We start from the raw sequence: 25318 nt of genomic DNA on the forward strand, positions 1-25318 counted from the left end.
TTGGCCTACACTTTAGCTACATAAATGTAACTTGGGCCTTGGCTATACTGCAGCTACTGAAATGGAACTAAGACTGCGCTCCCACTATACTGCTGCTTCGGAATTGTTCCTGGGGCCTGTGTAGGCTGCTACTATTACTTAAATGGAACTTAGACTATGCTCCTCCTATACTGCTGCTTCGGAATTGTTACTGGGGCCTGTCTTGAGTGCTACTGTTACTGAAATGGAGCGAAGACTGCGCTCCCACTATACTGCTGCTTCGGAATTGTTACTGGGGCCTGTCTTGAGTGCTACTATTACTGAAATGGAACTAATACTGTGCTCCCCCTATAATGCTGCTAGTGATATGTTAGTGGGGCCTGTCCTAATGCTACGGCTGAAATGTTACGAATTATGGGCTCTGCCTATACCGCTGCTAATGGTATGCCTCTGGGGTGTGGAAACAGAGGCTTCCCAAAGACATGATGGCGGCGAGGCCATTTCCCACCAACGCGGTTACTGTTAAGGTGCATATAACCACGGACACGTGGAGAGGACACGTAGTGCCTCAAAAACATCCCCCTCCTCCTCCAACAATGAAAACATTCTTGGCAAATGCCTTTGCATTGGTTCGTCTGGTGGCAGTCCAAGAATTTCACCTTTACCGACACAACAAGAGAGCCCCCCCCACCATCCCCCCGCCACGGCCCACTTAATCCTGGCCACATTCCGAAAACCAACAAAATACAACCGTGCTACTAGGTCCGCAGTCACCAACACATTACCACCAACGCGGTTACTGTTAAGGTGCATATAACCACGGACACGTGGAGAGGACACGTAGTGCCTCAAAAACATCCCCCTCCTCCTCCAACAATGAAAACATTCTTGGCAAATGCCTTTGCATTGGTTCGTCTGGTGGCAGTCCAAGAATTTCACCTTTACCGACACAGCAAGAGAGCCCCCCCACCATCCCCCCGCCACGGTCCACTTAATCCTGGCCACATTCCGAAAACCAACAAAATACAACCGCGCTACTAGGTCCGCAGTCACCACCACATTACCACCAACGCGGTTACTGTTAAGGTGCATATAACCACGGACACGTGGAGAGGACACGTAGTGCCTCAAAAACATCCCCCGCCACGGCCAACTTAATCCTGGCCACATTCCGAAAACCAACAAAATACAACCGCGCTACTAGGTCCGCAGTCACCACCACATTACCACCAACGCGGTTACTGTTAAGGTACATATTACCAGTCTGACTGGGGCATGCAGACACCTTGACAGAATGAATAGTGTGTGGCACATAGGTTCTCCATTGCTATGCCCACGTGTGCAGCTCCTGATGGCGGTGGCACAGGATTATATTTCTCATTGCTTCTGTACAGCATTGTGGGCTATCGCCCCGCCCCTTTTAAAGAGGGTCGCTGCCTAGCCGTGCCAACCCTCTGCAGTGTGTGCCTGCAGTTCCTCCTCATGGCAGACACACTTATAAATAGACATGAGGGTGGTGTGGCATGAGGGCAGCTGAAGGCTGCGCAGGGACAGTTTGGTGTGCGCTGTGGACACTGCGTCGTGCAGGGGGGAAGGGGGGTTGGGCAGCATGTAACCCAGGAGAAGTGGCAGCAGAGTGTCATGCAGGCAGTGATTGTGCTTTGTTGTAGGTAGTGTGGTACTTAGCTAAGGTATGCCATGCTAATGAGGGCTTTTCAGAAGTAAAAGTTGTTGGGAGGGGGGGTGCCCCACTCTTGCCGGTATTGTGGCACCTGTGAACTTGAGATGCAGCCCAACATGTAGCCCCTCGCCTGCCCTATCCGTTGCTGTGTCGTTCCCATCACTTTCTTGAATTGCCCAGATTTTCACACATGGAAACCTTAGCGAGCATCGGCGAAATACAAAAATGTTCGGGTCGCTCATTGACTTCAATGGGGTTCGTTACTCGAAACGAACCCTCGAGCATTGCGAAAATTTCGTCCTGAGTAACGAGCACCCGAGCATTTTGGTGCTCGCTCATCTCTAGTCCTAACTCGATTATTCAATTCTAGCACAAAAGTATTAGCATCCAAGTTTTACATACGGAATCTAATTCTCTCACTTCCCGATGTTGTAGAAACATGAAATTTTGCACGAGGATTGATTATGTCATAAATAGGAAAAGCTTATGGGTCCCAACTTGATTATTCAATTCTAAGCGCAAAAGAATTAGCGTCCACATTTTACATATGGAATCTAATTCTCTCACTTCCCGATGTCATAGAAACTTTAAATTTGGCACGAGCATTGATTATGTCAAATAGGAAAAGCTTATGGGTCCCAACTTGATTATTCAATTCTAAGCGCAAAAGAATTAGCGTTCAAATTTTACATACGGAATCTAATTCTCTCACTTCCCGATGTCATAGAAACTTTAAATTTGGCACGAGCATTGATTATGTCAAATAGGAAAAGCTATGGGTCCCAACTTCATTATTCAGTTTTAAGCGCAAAATATTTAGCGTCCAAATTTTATGTACGGAATCTAATTATCTCACTTCCTGATGTCATGGAAACGTGAAATTTGGCATGAGCTTTGATTATGTCATAAATAGAAAAAGCTAATGGGTCCCAACTCGATTATTCAATTCTAAACGCAAAAGAATTAGTGTCCAAATTTTATGTATGGAATCTAATTCTCTCACTTCCCGATGTCATTTTATGAAACGTCGCATGGTTCCCTCCATATGGTGTTTCCTGGGTAATGCAAAGAACCATGCAAAATGGTGAACATATTTTTTTCCTCGGTATCTCTAAAGTAACCACGACTTAATAAGATTTTCCGTGTGAACACCAGATAAACACCAGCACCAAATTAACTCGGGCGAAGCCAGGTCTATCAGTTAGTAAATACATATAGACACATAGCAGCATCACTAAATACTGCAGCCCTTATAGGGTAGAGCTTCCCCACTCAGACCGGACATCCCTGACTGTTACTGTAGTTGTAACTATGGGCTCTTTCACACAAGCTCCAAAGTTGTGCCGAAGTTAGCCGCGCAAAAAGCTGCAGCCAACACTTTAGAGTTTCTTTTCTGGGACCCCTCTGCCTCAGTGATGTGCACAACTAACTGATCCTGACACACCGACCCTTCCCCCATACAGTGTGCCACCACCTCTCACACAGGCCACCCGCCTGGGGCCCTCCTCACACACAGCCCCCCCCCCCCCCATGGTGCCCCCTCCTCACACACAGGCTCCCCCCCATAGTGCCCCCACCTCACACACAGACTCCCTCCCCTTGGTGCCCCCTTCTCTCACACAGACTCCCTCCCCTTGGTGCCCCCTTCTCTCACACAGACCCCCTCCCCTTGGTGCCCCCACCTCTCACAAAGGCCCCCTCCCCTTGATGCCCCCTCCTCTAACACAGACCCCCTCCCCTTGATGCCCCCTCCTCTAACACAGGCCCCATTCCTCTTACACAGGCCCTCCCCTTGGTGCCCCCTCCTGTCACACACAGCCCCCCCCCCATGGTTCCCCCTCCTCTCACACAGGCCCCCTCCCCTTGGTGCCCCTTCGTCTCGCACAGGCCCCCTCCCCTTGGTGCCCTTTTCTCTCGCACAGGCCCCCTCCCCTTGATGCCCCTTCCTCTCACATAAGCCCCCTCGCTCCATTGCTCCCATCTACCAAAGGCTCCACCTTAGGGCTTGTTAATACTGGTGAGGGCGATACAGGACCAAAACTGTGAGTGTAAAATTGCAATGTTCATTGTGAACACATTACAGTTTGTGACAAACATCATAATGCTTCACTGAACGTGCGGTTTATGAACTTGCATCAATCTTCAACAGGAAAAATTAAAAATCACATTATACATGCGAGTGCGAGGCCATTTCTTTTCTCACCGATGGAAACGACGGGCGAGATTTCTGCGGACTCCCAGAGGAAAACAACATGCTGAAATTTTTTTATCTTATGGCTTCTCTGCAAGAGAAAATTCACACATGAAAAACGATTGGGGGGGGGGGGGGGGAGGGGAGGTCTATCAATGAGAAAGACTCAGCTGTGTGACTGCAGCCTCAGGCCTCCCTCACACAGGCGGATTTAAATTGCCAAGTCCGAAGCGGAATTCCGCGTCCGGATTTCGCAGCGAATCCAGCCCATAGCATGCTACGGAAAAACGTGATTTCCTGCCCACGAGTGGAAAGCGTTTGAGATTTTCTGCTCACAGGTGAGAAATCGCGGCATGTTCTGATTTAGTGCAGAATACGCACGGTCCGCTTCATTGAAGTCAATGGAAGTTGTCCGTCCTGCGGCAGAAATCGAAGGACACGTAGGCAGGGGTCACCGGCCGGGCACCAGGTCGAACTCCGCTGCGGGAATCCCGCATTCGGGGTCCATCCTGCCCGTGTACAAGAGGCCTTAGGGCTCATGCCCACGACCGTCGTATGATACTCCCGCGGATTTACGCTGCGAAGTACCGCGGTGGTTAACAAAACGTGCCGGCAAGTGATCGCAGAAAAAGTGCAGATTTCTGCGGTCTCCATTTATGCTATAATAATAAAGACCTCCCACGGTGTAAATCCAAAAACAACCTGCCACGATTTATTTCCCGCTGCAGAAATCCGTGGTAGAATTTCACAACTGAGAATTGGCAGGAAGTAAGCTATTGGGTCCAATAGAACCTAAGAGCTGCGGAATTAATGCGCGGGAAACATGGTTGAAATCCGTTTGTGGGCATTCACCCCCATGGACCCCCATCCTCCTCCACATGCAGGCTGCACCCTATGGTCCCCCTATCCTCCTCCACATGCAGGCCGCACCCCATGGACCCCCATCCTCCTCCACATGCAGGCCGCACCCCATGGACCCCCATCCTCCTCCACATGCAGGCCGCACCCCATGGACCCCCATCCTCCTCCACATGCAGGCCGCACCCCATGGACCCCCATCCTCCTCCACATGCAGGCCGCACCCCATGGACCCCCATCCTCCTCCACATGCAGGCCGCACCCCATGGACCCCCATCCTCCTCCACATGCAGGCAGCACCCCATGGACCCCCATCCTCCTCCACATGCAGGCCGCACCCCATGGACCCCCATCCTCCTCCACATGCAGGCCGCACCCCATGGACCCCCATCCTCCTCCACATGCAGGCCGCACCCCATGGACCCCCATCCTCCTCCACATGCAGGCCGCACCCCATGGACCCCCATCCTCCTCCACATGCAGGCCGCACCCCATGGACCCCCATCCTCCTCCACATGCAGGCCGCACCCTATGGTCCCCCTACCCTCCTCCACATGCAGGCCGCACCCTATGGTCCCCCTATCCTCCTCCACATGCAGGCCGCACCCTATGGTCCCCCTATCCTCCTCCACATGCAGGCCGCACCCCATGGACCCCCATCCTCCTCCACATGCAGGCTGCACCCCATGGACCCCCATCCTCCTCCACATGCAGGCTGCACCCCATGGACCCCCATCCTCCTCCACATGCAGGCTGCACCCCATGGACCCCCATCTCCCTCCACATGCAGGCTGCACCCCATGGACCCCCATCTCCCTCCACATGCAGGCTGCACCCCATGGACCCACATCTTCCCTCCTCTATCCTGCTTTTCATTGACCTTTTCCACACCGTAAACCAACCATACAGATCGTGCACAGCTATGAGGTGCAGCGTGCTGTCCATGTAGATAGAACATGAGTCACATGACCCTAGCATCACATGACCACCAATATCAGAGCTCCGTTTAGCTGCTGCACTAACTGCTTAGGTTAAGCAGCGCTGCTGATTAGAGCCACCTGATTGGCTCTTCGGCACCACGTGACTACACAGCGCGCACGCCATAAACTCCTTCTGTCTCTCCGACAAGCTCACTCCCCCCCTCATACACCTCTTAATTACCCCACAGCTGCAGTAACTCCCCCGCTGCACCCCAGCATCTACTACAGACTCCTCTGCTAGAGTCCTGTGACTCCGGCCGGCAGGGGGCAGACCTCCACTGTGTCCTGCGGGTCCCTCTCACCTCACCTCACCTCACCTCTCCTCCACAGATGTCGGGGACTTCGTAGAATCAGCAAGCCGTGAATGTCACTTTATAAACGGCACGCAGTGGGTGCGGTTCCTGGACAGACTCATCTACAACCAGGAGGAGTATCTTTGACAGCGATGTCGGGATTTTCATCGGGAAGGACGATCACGGGAAATACAATGCGGATCGCTGGAACAAGGATAAGGATATCCTGGCACAGGAGAGGAGTTATGTGGAGAGATGTATCTACAACTATGGAGTGGCTGAGGCATCAGGAGCCATAGGCCGGAGAGGTGAGGCTGCACTACACCCTGTACACACCGCACGTTACACAGCCGCTACTTCTGGCTCCCCGCTGACAGCGGCTCTTATTGCAGGCCGGCTTGTAGCTTCTCCTCGCACCCCTGTGGATACATAAGGCCTTTTACCCACTTGTGTTTTTGTGTGATGTGATTTTAACATTGGAAAGTTCCACTGACATTTGTGTAAAAGCCCTCAGGCTGCCTGTCCACGGGCGCTGCGGTGTCCTGCGGTGGATCTCCGCCGGGGAGCAGGAGCCGGCAGACGGATCTCCACCCTGAGCAGAATCGCGGCAATTCACAGCATGCTGCAATTTGCTGCCCGCGAGCGGAGAATCGCTATGACTCTTCACTCATGGACAGGGGGGGCTGCGGTTTCCATAGCAATGCTATGGAAAGTGTGCACTGCATTCCCCGCAACTGGATTATCGACGCAGGGAACGCAATGCAAAACCGCCTGTAGACAGGCAGCCTCAGGCCTCCCTCACACAGGGCGTCTGCAAAACGCTGCTCATTCATTTCAATAGGAGCTGAAAATGCCCAAAGATAGAACATGCAGCGTTTTCAGTCCCATTGAAATGAATGGGAGCACAGGGCGGATTTGCCGCGTTTTTTCCGTTGCAGTTTTACCGCAGAAAAACTGCTTCTGCGGCAAAACCGCTTCAAAGGTTGATTTTGGCTTGCAGATTTTCATGCGAGAAAATCCGCAAGTGTTTTTTTCCACAGCGCTTTTTTTACTTTTTGCCGCGGATTTTGCCGCGGATTTTGCTGCGTCCATAGAGGTCTATGGACAAAAAAGCGCTGCGGAAAAGACAGAAGAATGGACATGCTGCATCTTTGAAAACCGCACCGTAGTTGCATTTACGCACTGCGGCTGTGCGGAAAAAATCCGTCCTGTGAGAACAGCTTTTTGGCAAATCTCATTTGTGCTGCATTGCACTGCAAGCGCAGCGGTTTTGCCGCAGTGCGGATATGCAACGGCAATCCGTGGCAAATCTGCCCTGTGTGACCCCAGGCTGAGGCTGTTTTATCGCTCTCTATTACATTTTTCTTGTAGACGGGCCGACCCCGCAGCTGCAGTTCTGACAACATTCACTGCGTGAGATAAGGAATGCCTTGGGCACACGGGCGGGGCGGGTCTCGCAGCGGACTCCTGCCCTGGCAGCAGCTTTCCTTCATCTGTCCTGCGGATGATCCGGACGTCTCGCCATCGGATCTGCACAGTACAGACTATTTTTTGGTGATGACACAGAATCCACAACGTCACTTGCGGACGGCCACAGATCGGACGGCTTTCAGTGACTTCATTGGAAGCCGTCTGCACAGAATCCGCGCAAAAATAGAGCAGGCTGCAATTTTTCCTCCACAAGCAGAAACCCCATTCGGCTTCTGCTCGCGTGCAGGAAGAATCACTGCTCCATAACGTGGCAGGGACGGACACCCCCTCCGGATTCTGTAATGGACATCAGCCCGTGTGCAGGGGGCCTTACTTTCATAGATCGGACCTTTACAAGCACAGCAATACCAAATATGTGTTGGTTTATCTTTTAATAAAACTTTTTTTTAAATTTATTTTTACTTTTTTTTTTTTTTCTCTACTGCGATCTGACAGGTATTTCACCAAGCCACAGGCATGGCTTAATAGACCATCTGCAATGGCAGCTTATGGGGTTAAGGGGGTTTGGAAATTTTATCCATTTAACCCCTTCCCTCCACATGACGTAAGGGTACGTCATGGGAGCCAGGAAGTTTCCGTGAAATGACGCACCCTTACGTCATAGGGATAGCGCGAGATCCTAGCAGATCTTGCGCTATCCCGCAGCGGGAGCCGGCTGTCACTAGTAGCCAGCCCCCCGCTGCGACAGCCGACTCCCGCTGCCGGGTTAACAGCCCAAACACCCCGCACTGTTAACCCCTGCCCTGCCGCGATCTAAGTAGATTGCGACAGGGAAAGGGTTCATGGAGGGAGTGCGCTCCCTCTGTGACTCCAGCCGTGTCTCGCGATAACATCGCAAGAGCCCGGCTGGTTGCTATGGCAACAGGATGCCAGATACCGGAGTCCTGTATTGCCATTGCCTAAGATCGCTATAATAAGCAATAATTCATGGCAGGAGAGAAGTCCTGCCATGTCTTATCGTAGCGATCTGCAGTGCTGCAGTGGAAGTCCCTCAGAGGGCCACAGACTGTGTATAAAAAAAAAATGTTAAACCCCTTTTCTTTTATGCTTTTTCTCATATTAGCAATAAAAAAATCCCACATATTTTGTATAGACACATCCGTAATGACGCGTACAATAAATTGAACTCGCTTTTTATCCTGCATGGTAAAAAGCGTTTTAAAAAACGCAAAAAAACTAAGGCAAAATGCAAATTTTTAGCATTTTGCCTCCCCAAAAAACACAATAAAAGGGATAAAAAAGCGTATGTACCCCAAAATGGTGCCAAAGAAAACTACAACTCGTCTCGCAAAAAATAAGCCCTCAGAGAGCTCCGTACATGGAAAAATAAGTTATAGGACTGAATGCAGCGATTTTAGAAAAAAATAACTTCCAAAAAAGGGTTTTATTGTGGAAAAACCTGAAAAAAATATAAGAATTTTGGTATCGTTGTAACCGTACCATCCCGCAGAAAAAAATGTAGTGTATCATTTATGCTGCATAATTAACGCTTTAAAAAAATATATATCTATGGCAGAATTGATGCATTTTCTCTCCCTACGATCATAAAAAAAAAAAAAAAAAAGTTTTACAATATAGTCTATGTACCCAAACATGGTACCAATAAAAACTACAGCTCGCCACGCAAAAAACAAGCCCTTATACGGCCGCGCCGACAGAAAAATAAAAAAGTTATGGCTTTTGAAAAAAAAGAAAAATCGTTCGGTCCTCAACGCCAACATAGGCCGTGTCCTTAAGGGGTTAAAATAGGCCATGTCCTTAAGGGGTTAATAATTTAACTCAATTATTGTTTCTCAAAAATGAAGCTTTATTTATTCCCTGAAGGGGATTTGCAGATTTGATCGTTCGATCACTGATAGTACACTGCAGTACTTCTGGTGCTTTTACAACCACAGTGAACAGTGAGCGATTTGTTTTATCACATATGCACTAAACAATTATCTCTCAGATTCATTTGTTTGAACGAGTTTTGAGCAATAATCGCTCCGTGTGAATGGGCCATTGTGGGGTGCATTCTACTACCCCTATGATAACAGCCTATCAGACTCTGCAGGAGGCGGGGCCTCATAGGCTGTATTACAGACCTGGTGGCCATGGGAAGCCATTGGTACATTGCAGGGTGCTGATGGGTGACAGATGTAGCCCCTCCCCCGTCATCTGCTTATAAGCCACTGCAGTCTATAAGAGGTTAGACAGCCAGGATCTGAGCTTTCTCCATTCCCGGCGGTTGGAGCAGGAGCCGGGCTGTCACTAGTCGTCAGCCACCGCCTTTAGAAGATGTCTCTGCAGGTTTAGTGTGGCCAGTAATGAGATGTATTGGCCGTCACTGAGGCCGCTCTCACACAGGAAGCTTTGTACCGCGATAAGCGCTGCGCAGATTGCGGTAAGACGCTCCTATTGCTTTTAATGGGTCCTTGCAGACGAGCATTAGAACGCAGCGTTCTTATGTCTATAACAGCGCAGTTTGTTCTTTTTTCCTGCATTTCCCCTTTTTAAATATAATGCGTCGTCCATTGAAATCAATAGGGAGCGTTTTCAGCGCTCTCAAAACCGTGGTAGAACGCTGTGACCGGGAGGGAAAGTGAAAGCGGGATGTCATCGGATTGCTCTGGCTGCACTGTGGTGGACATTAGGACCCTGCAGCCCGGTCAGAGATGTATGCCCACCTCTAGATGGAGAACCAGTGGGCAGAAACTGACAGTGGGTGGCAGGTAAAGAGGTCTGTCAGCCAGTAGTGATGGCCACTGTATCGGGTTATCCCTAAATAAGGAGGATTAGGCCTCATGCACACGGCCATGGCGCGCCGGCAGCATCATGTGACACGGTGGGCGGTGCGCGTATTCACACTATACTTCTGCTATGCTACAGTGGAAGTATAGCAGGATGGGCGGCCTCCATTGACTACAATGGAAGCCGTCCACGCGTATTCCGCGGTGGAATTCCGCAGCGTGTACATTGAGCTATTAGGTTCAATAGAACCTAATGGCTGTGGTGAAACGCCGCATTTTACGCCGCGGAAATCCCTCTGTGGGAATTAGGCCTTAGGCCTCCCTGACGGGCGTTTTGTACAGCGTTTAGTGCTGCGTACTCGGCCCCCACTCATTCCCATGGGGCTGCTCACACAAGGCTGGGCACACAGGTTCCCAGCGCTGCGTACTCGGCCCCCACTCATTCCCATGGGGCTGCTCACACAAGGCTGGGCACACAGGTTCCCAGCGCTGCGTACTCAGCTCCCACTCATTTCCATGGGGCTGCTCACACAAGGCTGAGCACACAGGTTCCCAGCGCTGCGTACTCGGCTCCCACTCATTCCCATGGGGCTGCTCACACAAGGCTGAGCACACAGGTTCCCAGCGCTGCGTACTCGGCTCCCACTCATTCCCATGGGGCTGCTCACACAAGGCTGAGCACACAGGTTCCCAGCGCTGCGTACTCGGCTCCCACTCATTCCCATGGGGCTGCTCACACAAGGCTGAGCACACAGGTTCCCAGCGCTGCGTACTCGGCTCCCACTCATTCCCATGGGGCTGCTCACCCAAGGCTGGGCACACAGGTTCCCAGCGCTGCGTACTCGGCTCCCACTCATTCCCATGGGGCTGCTCACCCAAGGCTGGGCACACAGGTTCCCAGCGCTGCGTACTCGGCTCCCACTCATTCCCATGGGGCTGCTCACCCAAGGCTGAGCACACAGGTTCCCAGCGCTGCGTACTCGGCTCCCACTCATTCCCATGGGGCTGCTCACCCAAGGCTGAGCACACAGGTTCCCAGCGCTGCGTACTCGGCTCCCACTCATTCCCATGGGGCTGCTCACACAAGGCTGAGCACACAGGTTCCCAGCGCTGCGTACTCGGCTCCCACTCATTTCCATGGGGCTGCTCACACAAGGCTGAGCACACAGGTTCCCAGCGCTGCGTACTCGGCTCCCACTCATTCCCATGGGGCTGCTCACACAAGGCTGAGCACACAGGTTCCCAGCGCTGCGTACTCGGCTCCCACTCATTCCCATGGGGCTGCTCACACAAGGCTGAGCACACAGGTTCCCAGCGCTGCGTACTCGGCTCCCACTCATTCCCATGGGGCTGCTCACACAAGGCTGAGCACACAGGTTCCCAGCGCTGCGTACTCGGCTCCCACTCATTTCCATGGGGCTGCTCACACAAGGCTGAGCACACAGGTTCCCAGCGCTGCGTACTCGGCTCCCACTCATTTCCATGGGGCTGCTCACACAAGGCTGAGCACACAGGTTCCCAGCGCTGCGTACTCGGCTCCCACTCATTTCCATGGGGCTGCTCACACAAGGCTGAGCACACAGGTTCCCAGCGCTGCGTACTCGGCTCCCACTCATTTCCATGGGGCTGCTCACACAAGGCTGAGTACACAGGTTCCCAGCGCTGCGTACTCGGCTCCCACTCATTTCCATGGGGCTGCTCACACAAGGCTGAGCACACAGGTTCCCAGCGCTGCTTACTAGGCTCCCACTCATTTCCATGGGGCTGCTCACACAAGGCTGAGCACACAGGTTCCCAGCGCTGCTTACTAGGCTCCCACTCATTTCCATGGGGCTGCTCACACAAGGCTGAGCACACAGGTTCCCAGCGCTGCGTACTCGGCTCCCACTCATTCCCATGGGGCTGCTCACACAAGGCTGAGCACACAGGTTCCCAGCGCTGCGTACTCGGCTCCCACTCATTTCCATGGGGCTGCTCACACAAGGCTGAGCACACAGGTTCCCAGCGCTGCGTACTCGGCTCCCACTCATTTCCATGGGGCTGCTCACACAAGGCTGGGCACACAGGTTCCCAGCGCTGCGTTCTGAAAGCGTTGCATGTTCTCCTCTTGGCCGTTTTCAGCTGTGTATCTCCCATTGAAATGAATTGGCTGAAATCGCGGCACAACTTTGTACTTCGTGTTTATAGTGTTACACGCAGGCTGCTGCGCCGGCAAGGCTGAAAAACGTTTCCAGCTCCCTTGGCTGCATTATCAGCTGTGCTGAAAACGGAGCCAAAACGCTGTCAAAACGCACGCCAACGTTACTGAAAACGCAGTAAACAGTATTGAAAAACGCAGCGTTTTTGCAAATGCCTGTGTGAGAAAGGCCTTAAAGATTAAAGGAAATGAAGGAGTGAGGTCCGTCCCCCTAAACCCCAACTCTTCGGACCGCGATCAGCTGCAGGGAGTTCACTATAAACATTTATCTGCACTTTTCCTCTATAAGGAGAACATAGGGGGACACGAGCTTACAATCTGTGAGGAGGAAGGTGGGGGGACACGAGCTTACAGTCTGTGAGGAGGAAGGTGGGGGGACACGAGCTTACAGTCTATGAGGAGGACATAGGGGGGACATGAGCTTACAGTCTATGAGGAGGAAGGTGGGGGGGACACGAGCTTACAGTCTGTGAGGAGGAAGGTGGGGGGGGGACACGAGCTTACAGTCTGTGAGGAGGAAGGTGGGGGGGGACACGAGCTTACAGTCTGTGAGGAGGAAGGTGGGGGGGGGACACGAGCTTACAGTCTGTGAGGAGGAAGGTGGGGGGGGACACGAGCTTACAGTCTGTGAGGAGGAAGGTGGGGGGGGACACGAGCTTACAGTCTGTGAGGAGGAAGGTGGGGGGGGACACGAGCTTACAGTCTGTGAGGAGGAAGGTGGGGGGGGACACGAGCTTACAGTCTGTGAGGAGGAAGGTGGGGGGGGACACGAGCTTACAGTCTGTGAGGAGGAAGGTTGGGGGGGGACACGAGCTTACAGTCTGAGGAGGAAGGTGGGGGGGACACGAGCTTACAGTCTGTGAGGAGGAAGTTGGGGGGGGACACGAGCTTACAGTCTGTGAGGAGGAAGGTGGGGGGGGGACACGAGCTTACAGTCTGTGAGGAGGAAGGTGGGGGGGGGACACGAGCTTACAGTCTGTGAGGAGGAAGGTGGGGGGGGGACACGAGCTTACAGTCTGTGAGGAGGAAGGTGGGGGGGAGACACGAGCTTACAGTCTGTGAGGAGGAAGGTGGGGGGGGAGACACGAGCTTACAGTCTGTGAGGAGGAAGGTGGGGGGGGGGACACGAGCTTACAGTCTGTGAGGAGGAAGGTGGGGGGGGGGACACGAGCTTACAGTCTGTGAGGAGGAAGGTGGGGGGACACGAGCTTACAGTCTGAGGAGGAAGGTGGGGGGACACGAGCTTACAGTCTGTGAGGAGGAAGGTGGGGGGACACGAGCTTACGGTCTGTGAGGAGGAAGGTGGGGGGGGACACGAGCTTACGGTCTGTGAGGAGGAAGGTGGGGGGGGACACGAGCTTACGGTCTGTGAGGAGGAAGGTGGGGGGGGACACGAGCTTACGGTCTGTGAGGAGGAAGTGGGGGGGACACGAGCTTGCGGTCTGTGAGGAGGAAGGTGGGGGGGGGACACGAGCTTACGGTCTGTGAGGAGGAAGTGGGGGGGACACGAGCTTACGGTCTGTGAGGAGGAAGGTGGGGGGGGACACGAGCTTACGGTCTGTGAGGAGGAAGTGGGGGGGACACGAGCTTACGGTCTGTGAGGAGGAAATGGGGGGGACACGAGCTTACGGTCTGAGGAGGAAGTGGGGGGGACACGAGCTTACGGTCTGTGAGGAGCAAGTGTGTGGGGGAGGGACACGAGCTTACGGTCTATGAGGAGGAAGTGGGGGGGGACACGAGCTTACGGTCTATGAGGAGGAAGTGGGGGGGGACACGAGCTTACGGTCTATGAGGAGGAAGTGGGGGGGGGACACGAGCTTACGGTCTATGAGGAGGAAGTGGGGGGGGGACACGAGCTTACGGTCTATGAGGAGGAAGTGGGGGGGGGACACGAGCTTACGGTCTATGAGGAGGAAGTGGGGGGGACACGAGCTTACGGTCTATGAGGAGGAAGTGGGGGGGACACGAGCTTACGGTCTATGAGGAGGAAGTGGGGGGGGGACACGAGCTTACGGTCTATGAGGAGGAAGTGGGGGGGGGGGGACACGAGCTTACGGTCTATGAGGAGGAAGTGGGGGGGACACGAGCTTACGGTCTATAAGGAGGTAGTGGGGGGGGACACGAGCTTACAGTCTATGAGGAGGAAGTGGGGGGGACACGAGCTTACAGTCTGAGGAGGAAGTGGGGGGGGGACACGAGCTTACAGTCTATGAGGAGGAAGTGGGGGGGACACGAGCTTACAGTCTGTGAGGAGCAAGTGTGTGGGGGGGGGGACACGAGCTTACAGTCTGTGAGGAGGAAGTTGAGGGGGACACGAGCTTACAGTCTGTGCGGAGGAAGTAAGGGGTACACAGCTTTTCTGCCCAACCTCCAAGCTACCTGCAGCTTTCACTAGAGGGGGCGTTGGAGGTTACGGTGTTAGTAACTGGATCCATTACAGGGGATCTGCCGCCTCTTCATGCTGCCCCCTGGGGGTCTTATCATGTAGTGAACGGCTGCTGATAAACATTACAGGTCGTCCAAGTAGGGAAAATATTTAATGGCTGCAAATGCATTGAAACAATAACAGAAGCCGTTCTCACCCGTTAATCACACCAATGATCTAGCACTACGACTCCCATCATCCTCCGTCTGTGTTTACAGGTGGCTGCTGTTATGTCCGTGTGGCGCAGTAAAGCACCGCGCCTCAGCACGGACGCAAAATGGTGTCCTAATAAACCCGCACACACGCTCATATAGTATCTGTATGTACACATTACACCACTCCGGGCAAAGACAGAAGGAAACCCATCCCTCACTAAGCAGGGGAAGTGGGACAACCCTGCCTAAAAGCAGGGAAGAGCCCTAACAAGGAGACTTCCATGGGGTGGGAGAAACCTGGAGAGATGCACAAAACACACAGGACACGACACTGTTCACACCAGCACACAGGGATATGCATTAAACACAGAACAGGAACCCCTCCCAGAGCTCTCATGTATACAGATAGTAACCCATAGCTAGTCCAAGTATCCTCACACCGAGGGGGAAGAGAGTCAGCCACCGTGCTGACATAAAGGGAATAGTGTCAGGAATCGCCCATCTGACAACTCACAAGACATTAGACATCTGGAGCCGTACCTATCAAAGGGGACGGTAGAGGGGGTTCGCAAAGGATGCAGACGGTGACTACAGGTGTCCAGACTGTACTCGGGGAAGGTGAGAGATACACTACAGACTAACATGTATAACACCCAGCTCTGAGTGGGAATAACACAGAATTAGTAAAATGACCAACAACCTCTAACCAGAGGGGCTGGTATATATATGCAGCAGACCTGGGGGATTGGCTGGAGAAACTCCACACCCAGCCAGGACAATTATCCCATCTGTGGAGCTGTGCTGCTGGAAACCCGTAGAACCAGAGGTCCCAGCAGCACAACATAAGGGCACGTTCACACGAACGTATATCGGCTCGGTTTTTACGCCGAGCCAATATACGTCGTCCTCGTGTGCAGGGGGGAGGATGGAAGAGCCAGGAGCAGGAACTGAGCTCCCGCCCCCTCTCTGCCAGCTCTCTCCGCCCCTATGCACTATTTACAATAGGGAGAGGCGGGATGGGGGTGGGGCTAATTCTCAGAACTGAGCCCCGCCCCTGTCCTGCCTCCTTTCATTGCAAATTGTGCAGAGGGGTGGAGAGGGGGTGGGAGCTCAGTTCCTGCTCCTGGCTCTTCCATCCCCCCCCCCCCCTGCAGATGAGGACGACGTATATCGGCTCAGCGTGAAAACCGAGCCGATATACATTCGTGTGAATGCAGTTACCCCCTGACTGCTGCAGTAGTCGCATACAGTTCTGTGGCATCACCACTGGGGTGCTGGGAGCCCTGATGCCAGGAGAACAGCTGGGGTAGCCATTAGTAAACATAAGTTCTGGGACAGAATGGTGCAGGACAACAGTGGTGATGGGGTTCTTATACCCAGGCACTGATATGGCACTTTATTAGACCCGCATGTAGCAGCACGTCGGACTCCTTCAGCCTTCAGAACAGCAATTCGTTGTGGCATGGAGTCCACTAAGAGACAAAAATTGTTCTGCAGCAATATCGGCCCCTGCGGACAGGAAGTTTCTTGTAGTTGCTGCAGATTAGATGGCGGTGCTGACATGTTCTGACCGGTTGACAGGAATAGGTCAGCGATTCATGCTTCTTGCGCCAACTTCTGACCTCCCATCAGCAACAGAAATCCAGATCCATCTGACCAGGAGATGTTTTTCCGCTGCTCAGTGATACAAGTTTTACGCTCTTTTGCCCGCTGGAGTCTCGTCTTTCTGTTTCTCTTAGACACAATGACACTGGAACTGGCCGTCTGCTGTTATACCATCCGTGCTAAGCGTTGGATTCAGCTGACTGTGCAGCCTCTTGGTCAGAACGATTCCTGACATCCTCCTCTGACCCCTTTCAGTGATGAGCTGTTTCCGTCCACAGGATCTCCTTTTGCTGGATGTTTTCCTCGAGCGCGCCATTCTCTGTATACTCTCCATACCGTTACATGAGAACCCCTCCACGGTTGGCGGTGAGACCCCAGCTAGTCTAGCACCAATGACCGGCCTCATTGGAAGTCGCTCCGATCGCTGGAATTTCCTATCTAATGTGGATTCACACTGAAACTGATCCACGGAAAACTTGTCATATAATTTACGCTGCATTCCGGGCTCACAGGGAGAATGTCCATACAGGGAAGCGCCAATTCTAAAGTGCCGCTGTCTCTAATAAAGTGGCCGCTCGCTGCACATGTCCGGTATTCTACTAGTCCGTGCTGAAGGATGTGAATGCTGAATATTAACCTTCACGCTTTTCTTTTCTTCTAATAGTTGAACCATCAATCAAGATCTCCTTGATGAACGAGCCGTCTCATACGCAGCAGCACATGCTGGTGTGCAACGTCTTCAACTTCTACCCACCGGAGATCGAGGTGAAATGGTACCGGAACGGCCAGGAGGAAACCGCGCAGGTTCAGTTTACGGAGCCCCATCACAATGGGGATTGGTCTTACCAAATCGTGGTGATGCTGGAGACGGAGATTCAGAGAGACGACACTTTTACCTGCGAGGTTCATCACCGCAGCCTGGAGGCGCCGCACCAAGTACACTGGCGTAAGATATCGCTCCTGTTCGTAATGTTACTTGTATTAAATGTATGAAACCCCCTGTGATTAGTGTAAAGAGTGGTTGTCCAGACAATCCTGTCACGGATCACACGTGTTTTCCACCTGTAGATGGACCAGCCGGATGGGATTACACATACCGGCCATCAATCCACAGACGAATGATCAGTGGTTTTATAAAATGGTGACCGTTATCTTATGGACATTTACATCATTAGAATTAACTACACGTATGCCGGCAGTTTCCAACACAAGGGGGCGCTCTAATAACTATGTATAATATATCAGGGGTCAGTACAGAGATCTCTCCCATCATCCATTATACCCAGGACTGTAACAAGGGGGCGCTCTAATAACTATGTATAGCTATACCAGAGGAAAATAGAGATCTCTTCCATCATCCATTATACCCAGGACTGTAACAAGTTCTATCACTGATTACTCAGAAGGGTCGGGGATAATTCCGATTGCCAGATTGGAGTCAGGAAGGAATTTTTTATTTTCCTAAAATGAGGAAAGTTGGCTTCTATTTCATGGGTGTTTTTTGCCGCCTTCTGGATCAACATTGGGGGTAATAGGCTGAACTTGATGGACAGATGGGGTTTTTTAGCCTAAAGTACCCAAAGGGAGCCACTTCTCATCCTTTCTCAGACTGGCATGTTACTGCTGTGGAGCCGCCGGTGACTCGGCCTTTCATCGTGTATGATGGCGTATATCACGAACGCTGCCATGCGCAGTCCACAACTTTTTTTTTTTTCTTTGTTTCCCACTCCGTTGCTTCACAACGGTGCATATACATGCTGCCAAAACACAATTACAATGCGTATGGCATGTATATACCTACCCATACAGAACAGTGGGCTCTCACGAGCGTATATATACGCAACTAAATTGAACATGCTGCCTTCTTTTTTTTGTGCTCGCATATTACAGAATTCCAGCTTGCAAATGTGATCGGAACTGCAAGGCCTTATAATTGCCTGCAAACTACTGTGTATCACATGGGCGAACAGCGCACACGTAATACGCGGTAATCACACGCCTGTGTGCGCCCGGCCTCACTGGTCTCACTCAGGTGTTTGAGCCAAAGCCACAATTGGATGTGTAGGTGATGGAAGTATACAGAATGATGTTCGTTGTTCTTCCTGCCGGATCCACTTTCGCTAAAAAACAAATGAGAAACTGCAGCTTCTAAACAAAAATCCCCTGTAAACCAAACTAACAGAGATGGAGGAGAGACGTTCAGTCACAGCCGTCATCCATAGGACGTCACACCACGCAGCAGGACTAACTATATGGTTTTACTTTGCAGATCCTCAGTCATCAGACGCCGCTAAAAACAAGATGGCGACCGGCATTGTGGGATTTGTGCTCGGAGTTGTGTTTCTTATAGTTGGCGCAGTCATCTACCTGAGAGGAAGAAAAGGTAAAGATGAACTCATACAAACATGCATAACAATATCAGTAATAAGAGGAACGGGCAAAAACCGCTCATGTAGATTTTTGTTTTTTAGTGCAAAGTTGTTTGTATCTTATATCTGTAAATGCTGGGTTTACTTATTCTGTATCTATAATTATCTCCGTATTAATGTACAAATAAGAGGGAGAATATTGCGCGGTCTGTGTGAGCGGCAGCTGTCACTGGGCTGGCCACAGTCCGATCTGCTGACTCACCTGCCTGTAACGGGCACAAATGCCAATCTGCGGTCCCGTCGTGTGGTGATTGCCATGTCTGCAGTAATATACCCTCGCCTAGACAGATTACTCCCATCAGTCGCTGTAACAGAGCTCAGTCTAGTTCCGCTGTCAGTGGCTACACAAGGCACAACTACAGGGAAGTAACCCAGAAGTGTATTCTCAGTGGGCAGGAAGATACCGGGACCGGACTCTGCCACAACTGCCGCTGGGTTTCTGTTCACCTGCCCCATCTGGAGGGAATTGGAATCCTTCATAGAATGGTTTCGTCCTCTTAGACTACAACGGGCTCCGTCCGACTTCTGTTCAGCCTTCAAACATTTTCCTGGGCAAAGTAGAGTAGCATACAACACTATTTCATCTGTTTCTAGGCACAAACACAAAGTACAGGGGATATAGGAGGCCACATGGGTTAGAACAAGGAGCCCAGCTCCGACTAGACATGAACACTGAGGGGCAGCTGACATGGACGATGCTTACACTCAGTATTAGGGGCAAGAAACTACAGACTGGGAGTACTGAATGAACAGGAGTGTCACAGCTGTCAGTATCAGCTGCACAGACTGCTGTGACAAACAATATTTAAAGGTAGGCCAGGAAATATTAGCTCTTCCCTAAAGAGGAGGCTGAACTGAACAGAGTGGTCAGTTGATCTGGTCCAATGGGCCAGCGGTGGGAACATGGCAGCTGCCCCAGCAACAGCTTAGATGGGAGGAAGTAACGATGCAAAAGCAGTCCTGCTGATCATGACCGGCGGCCGGCACAGCGGGACACATGTACATATATACACTGAAACCAAGAAATTCCTACTGTATTTACTGACCACGTAATCATCATGTTCTCCCATCTGATGAAGCACTATGAGGGTATGTTCACATAAGAAATGATGTTGAAAATTCTGCTGAATATCCTGCAACATATCCACATCCAAAATAGTCACATTCTGCACAATTATGCTAGTATGACTTCCGATCAGCTGTGGAAATCAGCAGATACACTTCACCTCACAATGCTTGTTCTGTCAGTGCACCCAGCAGCCTCCAGCGGGCACTGATGCCACTTCTGCATCACCTGGCTAGTGGCTCAGCGCTCCCTGAGGCGGCCGGCTATCTGTGCACACTTGATGTGAGGGGAGCGCTGTATCTGCTGAAATCTGCAGTATTTCTGTCCCGTGTAAATGTTCCCCTAGGGCGTCATACAAATTAGTGGGATAATACACAGCGGAAAACACCCCAAAACAGCCGTCTGTGGGTGGATTCTGGCTTGGTTTTTAATTCCCAGTCATTGTTACAAGGCTTGTTTAAAGAGTCTAACATTAACTTGCAGGAATGTTGCCTTCCAGTAGGTGGCGCTGCACAGGTATTGTTCAATCTTCCGTACTTGCAGGATAAAACTAGTTACGGTCTGTAGTCTGTAACCATGGAGACACATAGATCTGCATAGGAGACAGAACAGTAGTAGATTTGTAGTGAAAACTAACTGCAAGCAGCATTGTCCTTCCTGCTGCAGCAGCGTTGGGTCAGATTACGGGACACGTCGTTCATCCGCAGTTATTACTATTATTTAGTCTTTGCTTTTTACTCCCTTTGTGTCGCCTCTAATCTGTAATTTCATCTTTACCATAAATGTAAACTCAAGGGTTAATACACTTTGTTTTATGTTCTTACAGGCTTTTTGCCGCAGTAATCTGGACTGAAGCTGCTGTAATCCGACTCTCCGCTGCTATCGCCTAGTGGAGTCGCCTGACGTCCAGCGCAAGCTTTTCACTAATATGTAGGGAGCTGTACATACCCCGCGCAGCGCCGCCGCTCTGAAATATGTGCAAGTTATGTTATGTTTGTGCTGTTAGTAAATCACTCGTCTGATTGGGGGGTCGTGGAGCTTTTTGTTTTATGTACAATATGATTTTTGTGTAATTTGTGCTGAAGGTATGTAGCGGGTGTACAGGTGGCATCGGGGGAAGAGCCGCCTGACGTCCCTTCACTTCCTAAATCCGCTGCAGTCCTTATATTAGATGGAAAGTGCTGCAGAACAATTCTACAGAGCTGCATGTAAGCCTATCTATGTAGGCAAACAGTAGTCCGGCCGGTTACACATCTGTATACGAGGCCTAATACAGAGCCTGAAATACAGCCTGAGGGCGGATTCACACGAGCAGCCATGCTCGCCGGCACGGAGTGTAGTTGGGCCTGGACGGGGGAGTTTCTACCCTTTACAAGCTTTTCAAACTCTGCGCCCGAATGCAGGAGCCACGGGTTTTGTGAAAACAAAACCACTGAAATCCATTAATGAGATAAGGCCCGTGCGTCTGAACCCGCCCTGCGGAAACACGGAAACGCGCACAAACGGGTATTGTTTTCCATCCAGTTTGCAAAGCAAAAAATCAAAAGGAAATACCCCCATTCATCTGTTTGGCTGTTTGCTCACCGGCGTTTTATTCACTCGGACGAAAAGTCAGAGTAAAACAAGTGCATGTAGTCATTAAAACAAACCCTCACCTCCACTTCATCAGAGAAACCAGGTTCAGCAGCGTGGAAACACACGGAGCGCTAGCACCATCTGTAAGCCCGATGCCCGCTGTTATTAGAGAATAAAGTGTTTTCACACGTTGGACCTGACACTTTTTTTCACTGCTTGCTAAAAACAATCACAGCATGTCCTATTTGTGACTGATAACAATACAGATGTGACGGTGCGGCGTCCCACACATCGGACAGCAGGCGGACGGTGATCTTCACGTGTTCTCCACAAGTTGTGCCCAAGAAAACCAGGTGTAACTATTTTCCAGATCATGTTCCTGTCCCCTTACTGTCAGATGAGCACATGGTGGCCCGCCTGGGTCTACTGACCTGCAGCCTCGGGTTCTACGATGATGTGAGGTCAGTAGACCAGTGGTCAGGCCAGAACATGCGCCATAGTACGCTCCCCTTCAGCTGGAGGCGTTACCCTTATTAGACGCCGCTCTAAGAACATTAGTATCTGTATGTAGTGGCTTATCTATGGACCAGAAAGGTGATTACAGGCGCCACAACTGATCATCTCAACCCGTCACCTCGTTGATTCCTCGTGTGCCTCCCCATGGGAACATCTGTGATACTAGATACTTGTGTCGTTTCTCAGAGCTCTCTGTTCCTCTGTTATTCCTCCTGAACACTTATGAATACATTGACATCTGGGCGTTACTATTCCTCCTGTCAAAGGGGTGTGGGCACTGAGTGGACAATACCAGAGTATACAGGAAGTCCCCAGGTGGAGACACCCAGATGTCTGTTTATTCAGAATGTTCTGGGAGAAATAACAGAGTAATGTGAGAAAGTTCCAGAATAGTTATTTCTTGGGCCGTACTAGGTGGAGCTGTCAGGTGGGCGGCGGATTCTCTCTAACTTAGAGGGGTTTTTATCAAAACAGTTTTGAGCTTGGAAAACAACAAAATCCATACTGACCCTTCCCCCCGCCTCCCGCCGGTGCTGCTGTTTCGCCGTCCCCGGTCCCCACTGATCATCACCTCCTGATGCAGTGACATGCCAGACGAAAGGGCCATGTGACTGCTGCAGCCAATCACTGGATCCCTTCAGCCGATGCATAGCTGCGACGGTCACATGACCCAGTCATCCGCTTCTGGGAGTGAAGACCAGCGGGCGGAGGTGGGGAGGGTCAGTATTTCCCCAGATCACCCTTAAATATACAGCTGTTTGAGATTATTGTGGACGTGCCACGCAGAATTAAATAAACTTGGTTTCTAAACTTTGGAACTGTCTGTTATTATTGCGCTGTTCCCGGACGGTCGTCTACGAGTTGCGCCTGAGTTTCTTCAGTGTAAAGCATATTGGACGCCGTCTCTGTTATTGACGATCCTGTTCGCTGCAGGCCCCACCATCGGCTACAGAACGGGCACAACGGCCTCTGGTCCATGTGGAAACCATCCGTCTCAACAGCCTTACTGACTGTAATGTGTCCGCGGCCCGACAATCCCGCCGTCTGCTGGGCTCTTCTAGGGGGTTATGATGGATCTAATAACATTATGACCTCGGTGATACCTTAATAACACCCTGCTAGTAGGGGCAGCTACAGAACACCCACTCAACACCCCAACAAACGCACACATGGGGGGTGGGATACTTTTGGGGTCTATGCAGTCACATGATCTCAGCAAGTCAAAAAGGTCAGATTTGATGTTTCCCACCAGTTTTATAATTACATTTATTGCGCACTGAGCGTCTTGTAACCCTCGCCCTTCTCTTCATCAAATTCATCATAAGAAGTACCCGAGGAGTTCCCTAAATATGGTGCTTGTGATGAACGCCGTCATTTTCAATGTATTTTTGTGACTTTTGTCTTACAAGGAGCTGCCTGACACTGGGTACTACAGGTCAGTTTGCTGTCAGTTTAGGGGGTTTTCACACAAGTGGGATGCCAATCCTGGGGGAGGGGGTGGTGAGCGCTGGTCCTGGAGAGGGGGGGGGGGGGGGGGGGAAGCACTGGTCCTGGGGGAGGCGCGTAGCTTCATTCCTGCTGCCCTGGATTCTTGCTGAGGCTACAGAGGGACAGACATTGGGGTTAATGCAGATAAAATGCTAAATGAAAAACACAGTACTCGTACATCGGTTTCACGCCCAGCGGGTCTCGTTTATCAACATGGCCTAGCAGGCAGACTGCCTGTTGCCCCGAGCAACCAATGGTAGCGTACTGTTCATTTTTATTGAATTTCAAAGTGAAAGCTGCGCTGTGATTGGTTGCTCGGGGCAACAGACCGCCTTACTGTTGGACCATGTTGACAACTCTGCACTAGTGCGTTTTCTTGTGTTTTCGGATTAAAGGACTCTTTCTGGCATTTTTGGTTAGTTTTAGGGTGCCTACCCACTAGCGATATTTTTTTTCTAGCAATGCGAGATCGAGTTCCTCACAGCGCAGAGAAAACTCTGCAATGTGCTCCCTTTGTCTTCAATGGGGCTGCTGCTGGCTCCGTTAAAAACAATTAGCGGTATCGCAGAGCTTTCTCTGCGCTGCGAGACTTAAAGGGGCTCTGTCAGAAAAATAAAAATTATACTCACCTGTGCCGCACGGGGCCGGTCACCGGGATCCCGCAGGTCTTCTCTCCATCCACCAGCCGTCAGATTGCAGGGCAGAAGCTGGCAAAGTGCCAGTTTCCGACTACTGCCGGAGAGCGACTACTGCCGCCCGGGTCAGTGGTTGACGCGTCACAAGTGACGCATCGCCCACTGATTGGCCTGGCCGCGGCTAACCTCTTCCGTCCTCGGAGAATCGATGGCGAGTGTGCATGCGCACTCGCCATCAACTCTCCGTGGACGGTAGAGGTTAGCTACGGCCAGGATGGTGGGAGCGCACATGCGTGCGCACCGGCCGCTGAAGATGACCCCGAACGTGGTACCTAAATGACAGAGGGTCCAAGAACCACGGGATTAGGTGAGTATGCTTTGTGTTTTAACTTCTCTGTTTCCACAGGTTTGACTGTAAAGTGATGCAGGGCAGGATGGAGGCGAGTATAAATCTTTTTATTTTGCTGACAACCACTTTAAAAATAAAAATCGCAAATGAGTAAAGAACCATTGAAAATCATTGGTTTCATAATCATCGCTGTCGCATCGCAGGGAAACCTATCACTAGGGAGTAGGCACCCTTAAAAGGAAAGAAAACCTGCTTTGGCCAGAAGTTCCCGGGGAAGCAGGGAGTACTAACACACTACGAGCCGGGTGCGCTGCAGCATTTCCTGCACTGTTTTGGTGTCCATGGTGATTTGATATTTCTTAACCCTTCATGCACCAGCTATGGCATATTTGTTTTCAGGCGCTTTCTCATAGTTTTTTCTAGGGGGAAAAAAACCAAAAAAAACTATGGAGACTGCAAAGAGCAGAAAATACCTGAATTCTACAAATACCCTAAATGTTCACCTGTCAGCCCTGATGATTAATAAGGAATATACAGGAAGGCAGGTAAGAGGGTTCGTTCTGTGTGGCCCCTGACTCCTCAAGACTCTACTGGAGCGCAGTACAATAATGGAGGCAAGAATACACTTGAATGTCTCTACTCCACAGAAGGCACCGAGCTTAGTGGTTACAGTCGA

The 25318-nt window shown here is 51.3% G+C and overlaps 1 protein-coding gene across 2 annotated transcripts in view; it reads left to right on the top strand.

Moving 5' to 3' along the window:
- LOC136580606 (H-2 class II histocompatibility antigen, E-S beta chain-like) overlaps nucleotides 1-25318 on the top strand; it is a 474076-nt gene that overhangs the window by 226199 nt on the left and 222559 nt on the right. The window contains exon 6 of one of the 2 annotated variants that reach the window (XM_066581295.1): nucleotides 20906-22988. The exons of the other annotated variant lie outside the window; for it this stretch is intronic. Within the exon in view, the coding sequence (XP_066437392.1) occupies nucleotides 20906-20922 (17 nt within the window). The 3' untranslated portion in view covers nucleotides 20923-22988. Of the gene's footprint in view, nucleotides 1-20905; nucleotides 22989-25318 lie in introns of those variants that run through there. 2 annotated transcript variants of the gene reach the window in all.

This window comes from Eleutherodactylus coqui, chromosome 10, assembly GCF_035609145.1.
Source record: "Eleutherodactylus coqui strain aEleCoq1 chromosome 10, aEleCoq1.hap1, whole genome shotgun sequence".
NCBI lineage: Eukaryota > Metazoa > Chordata > Amphibia > Anura > Eleutherodactylidae > Eleutherodactylus > Eleutherodactylus coqui.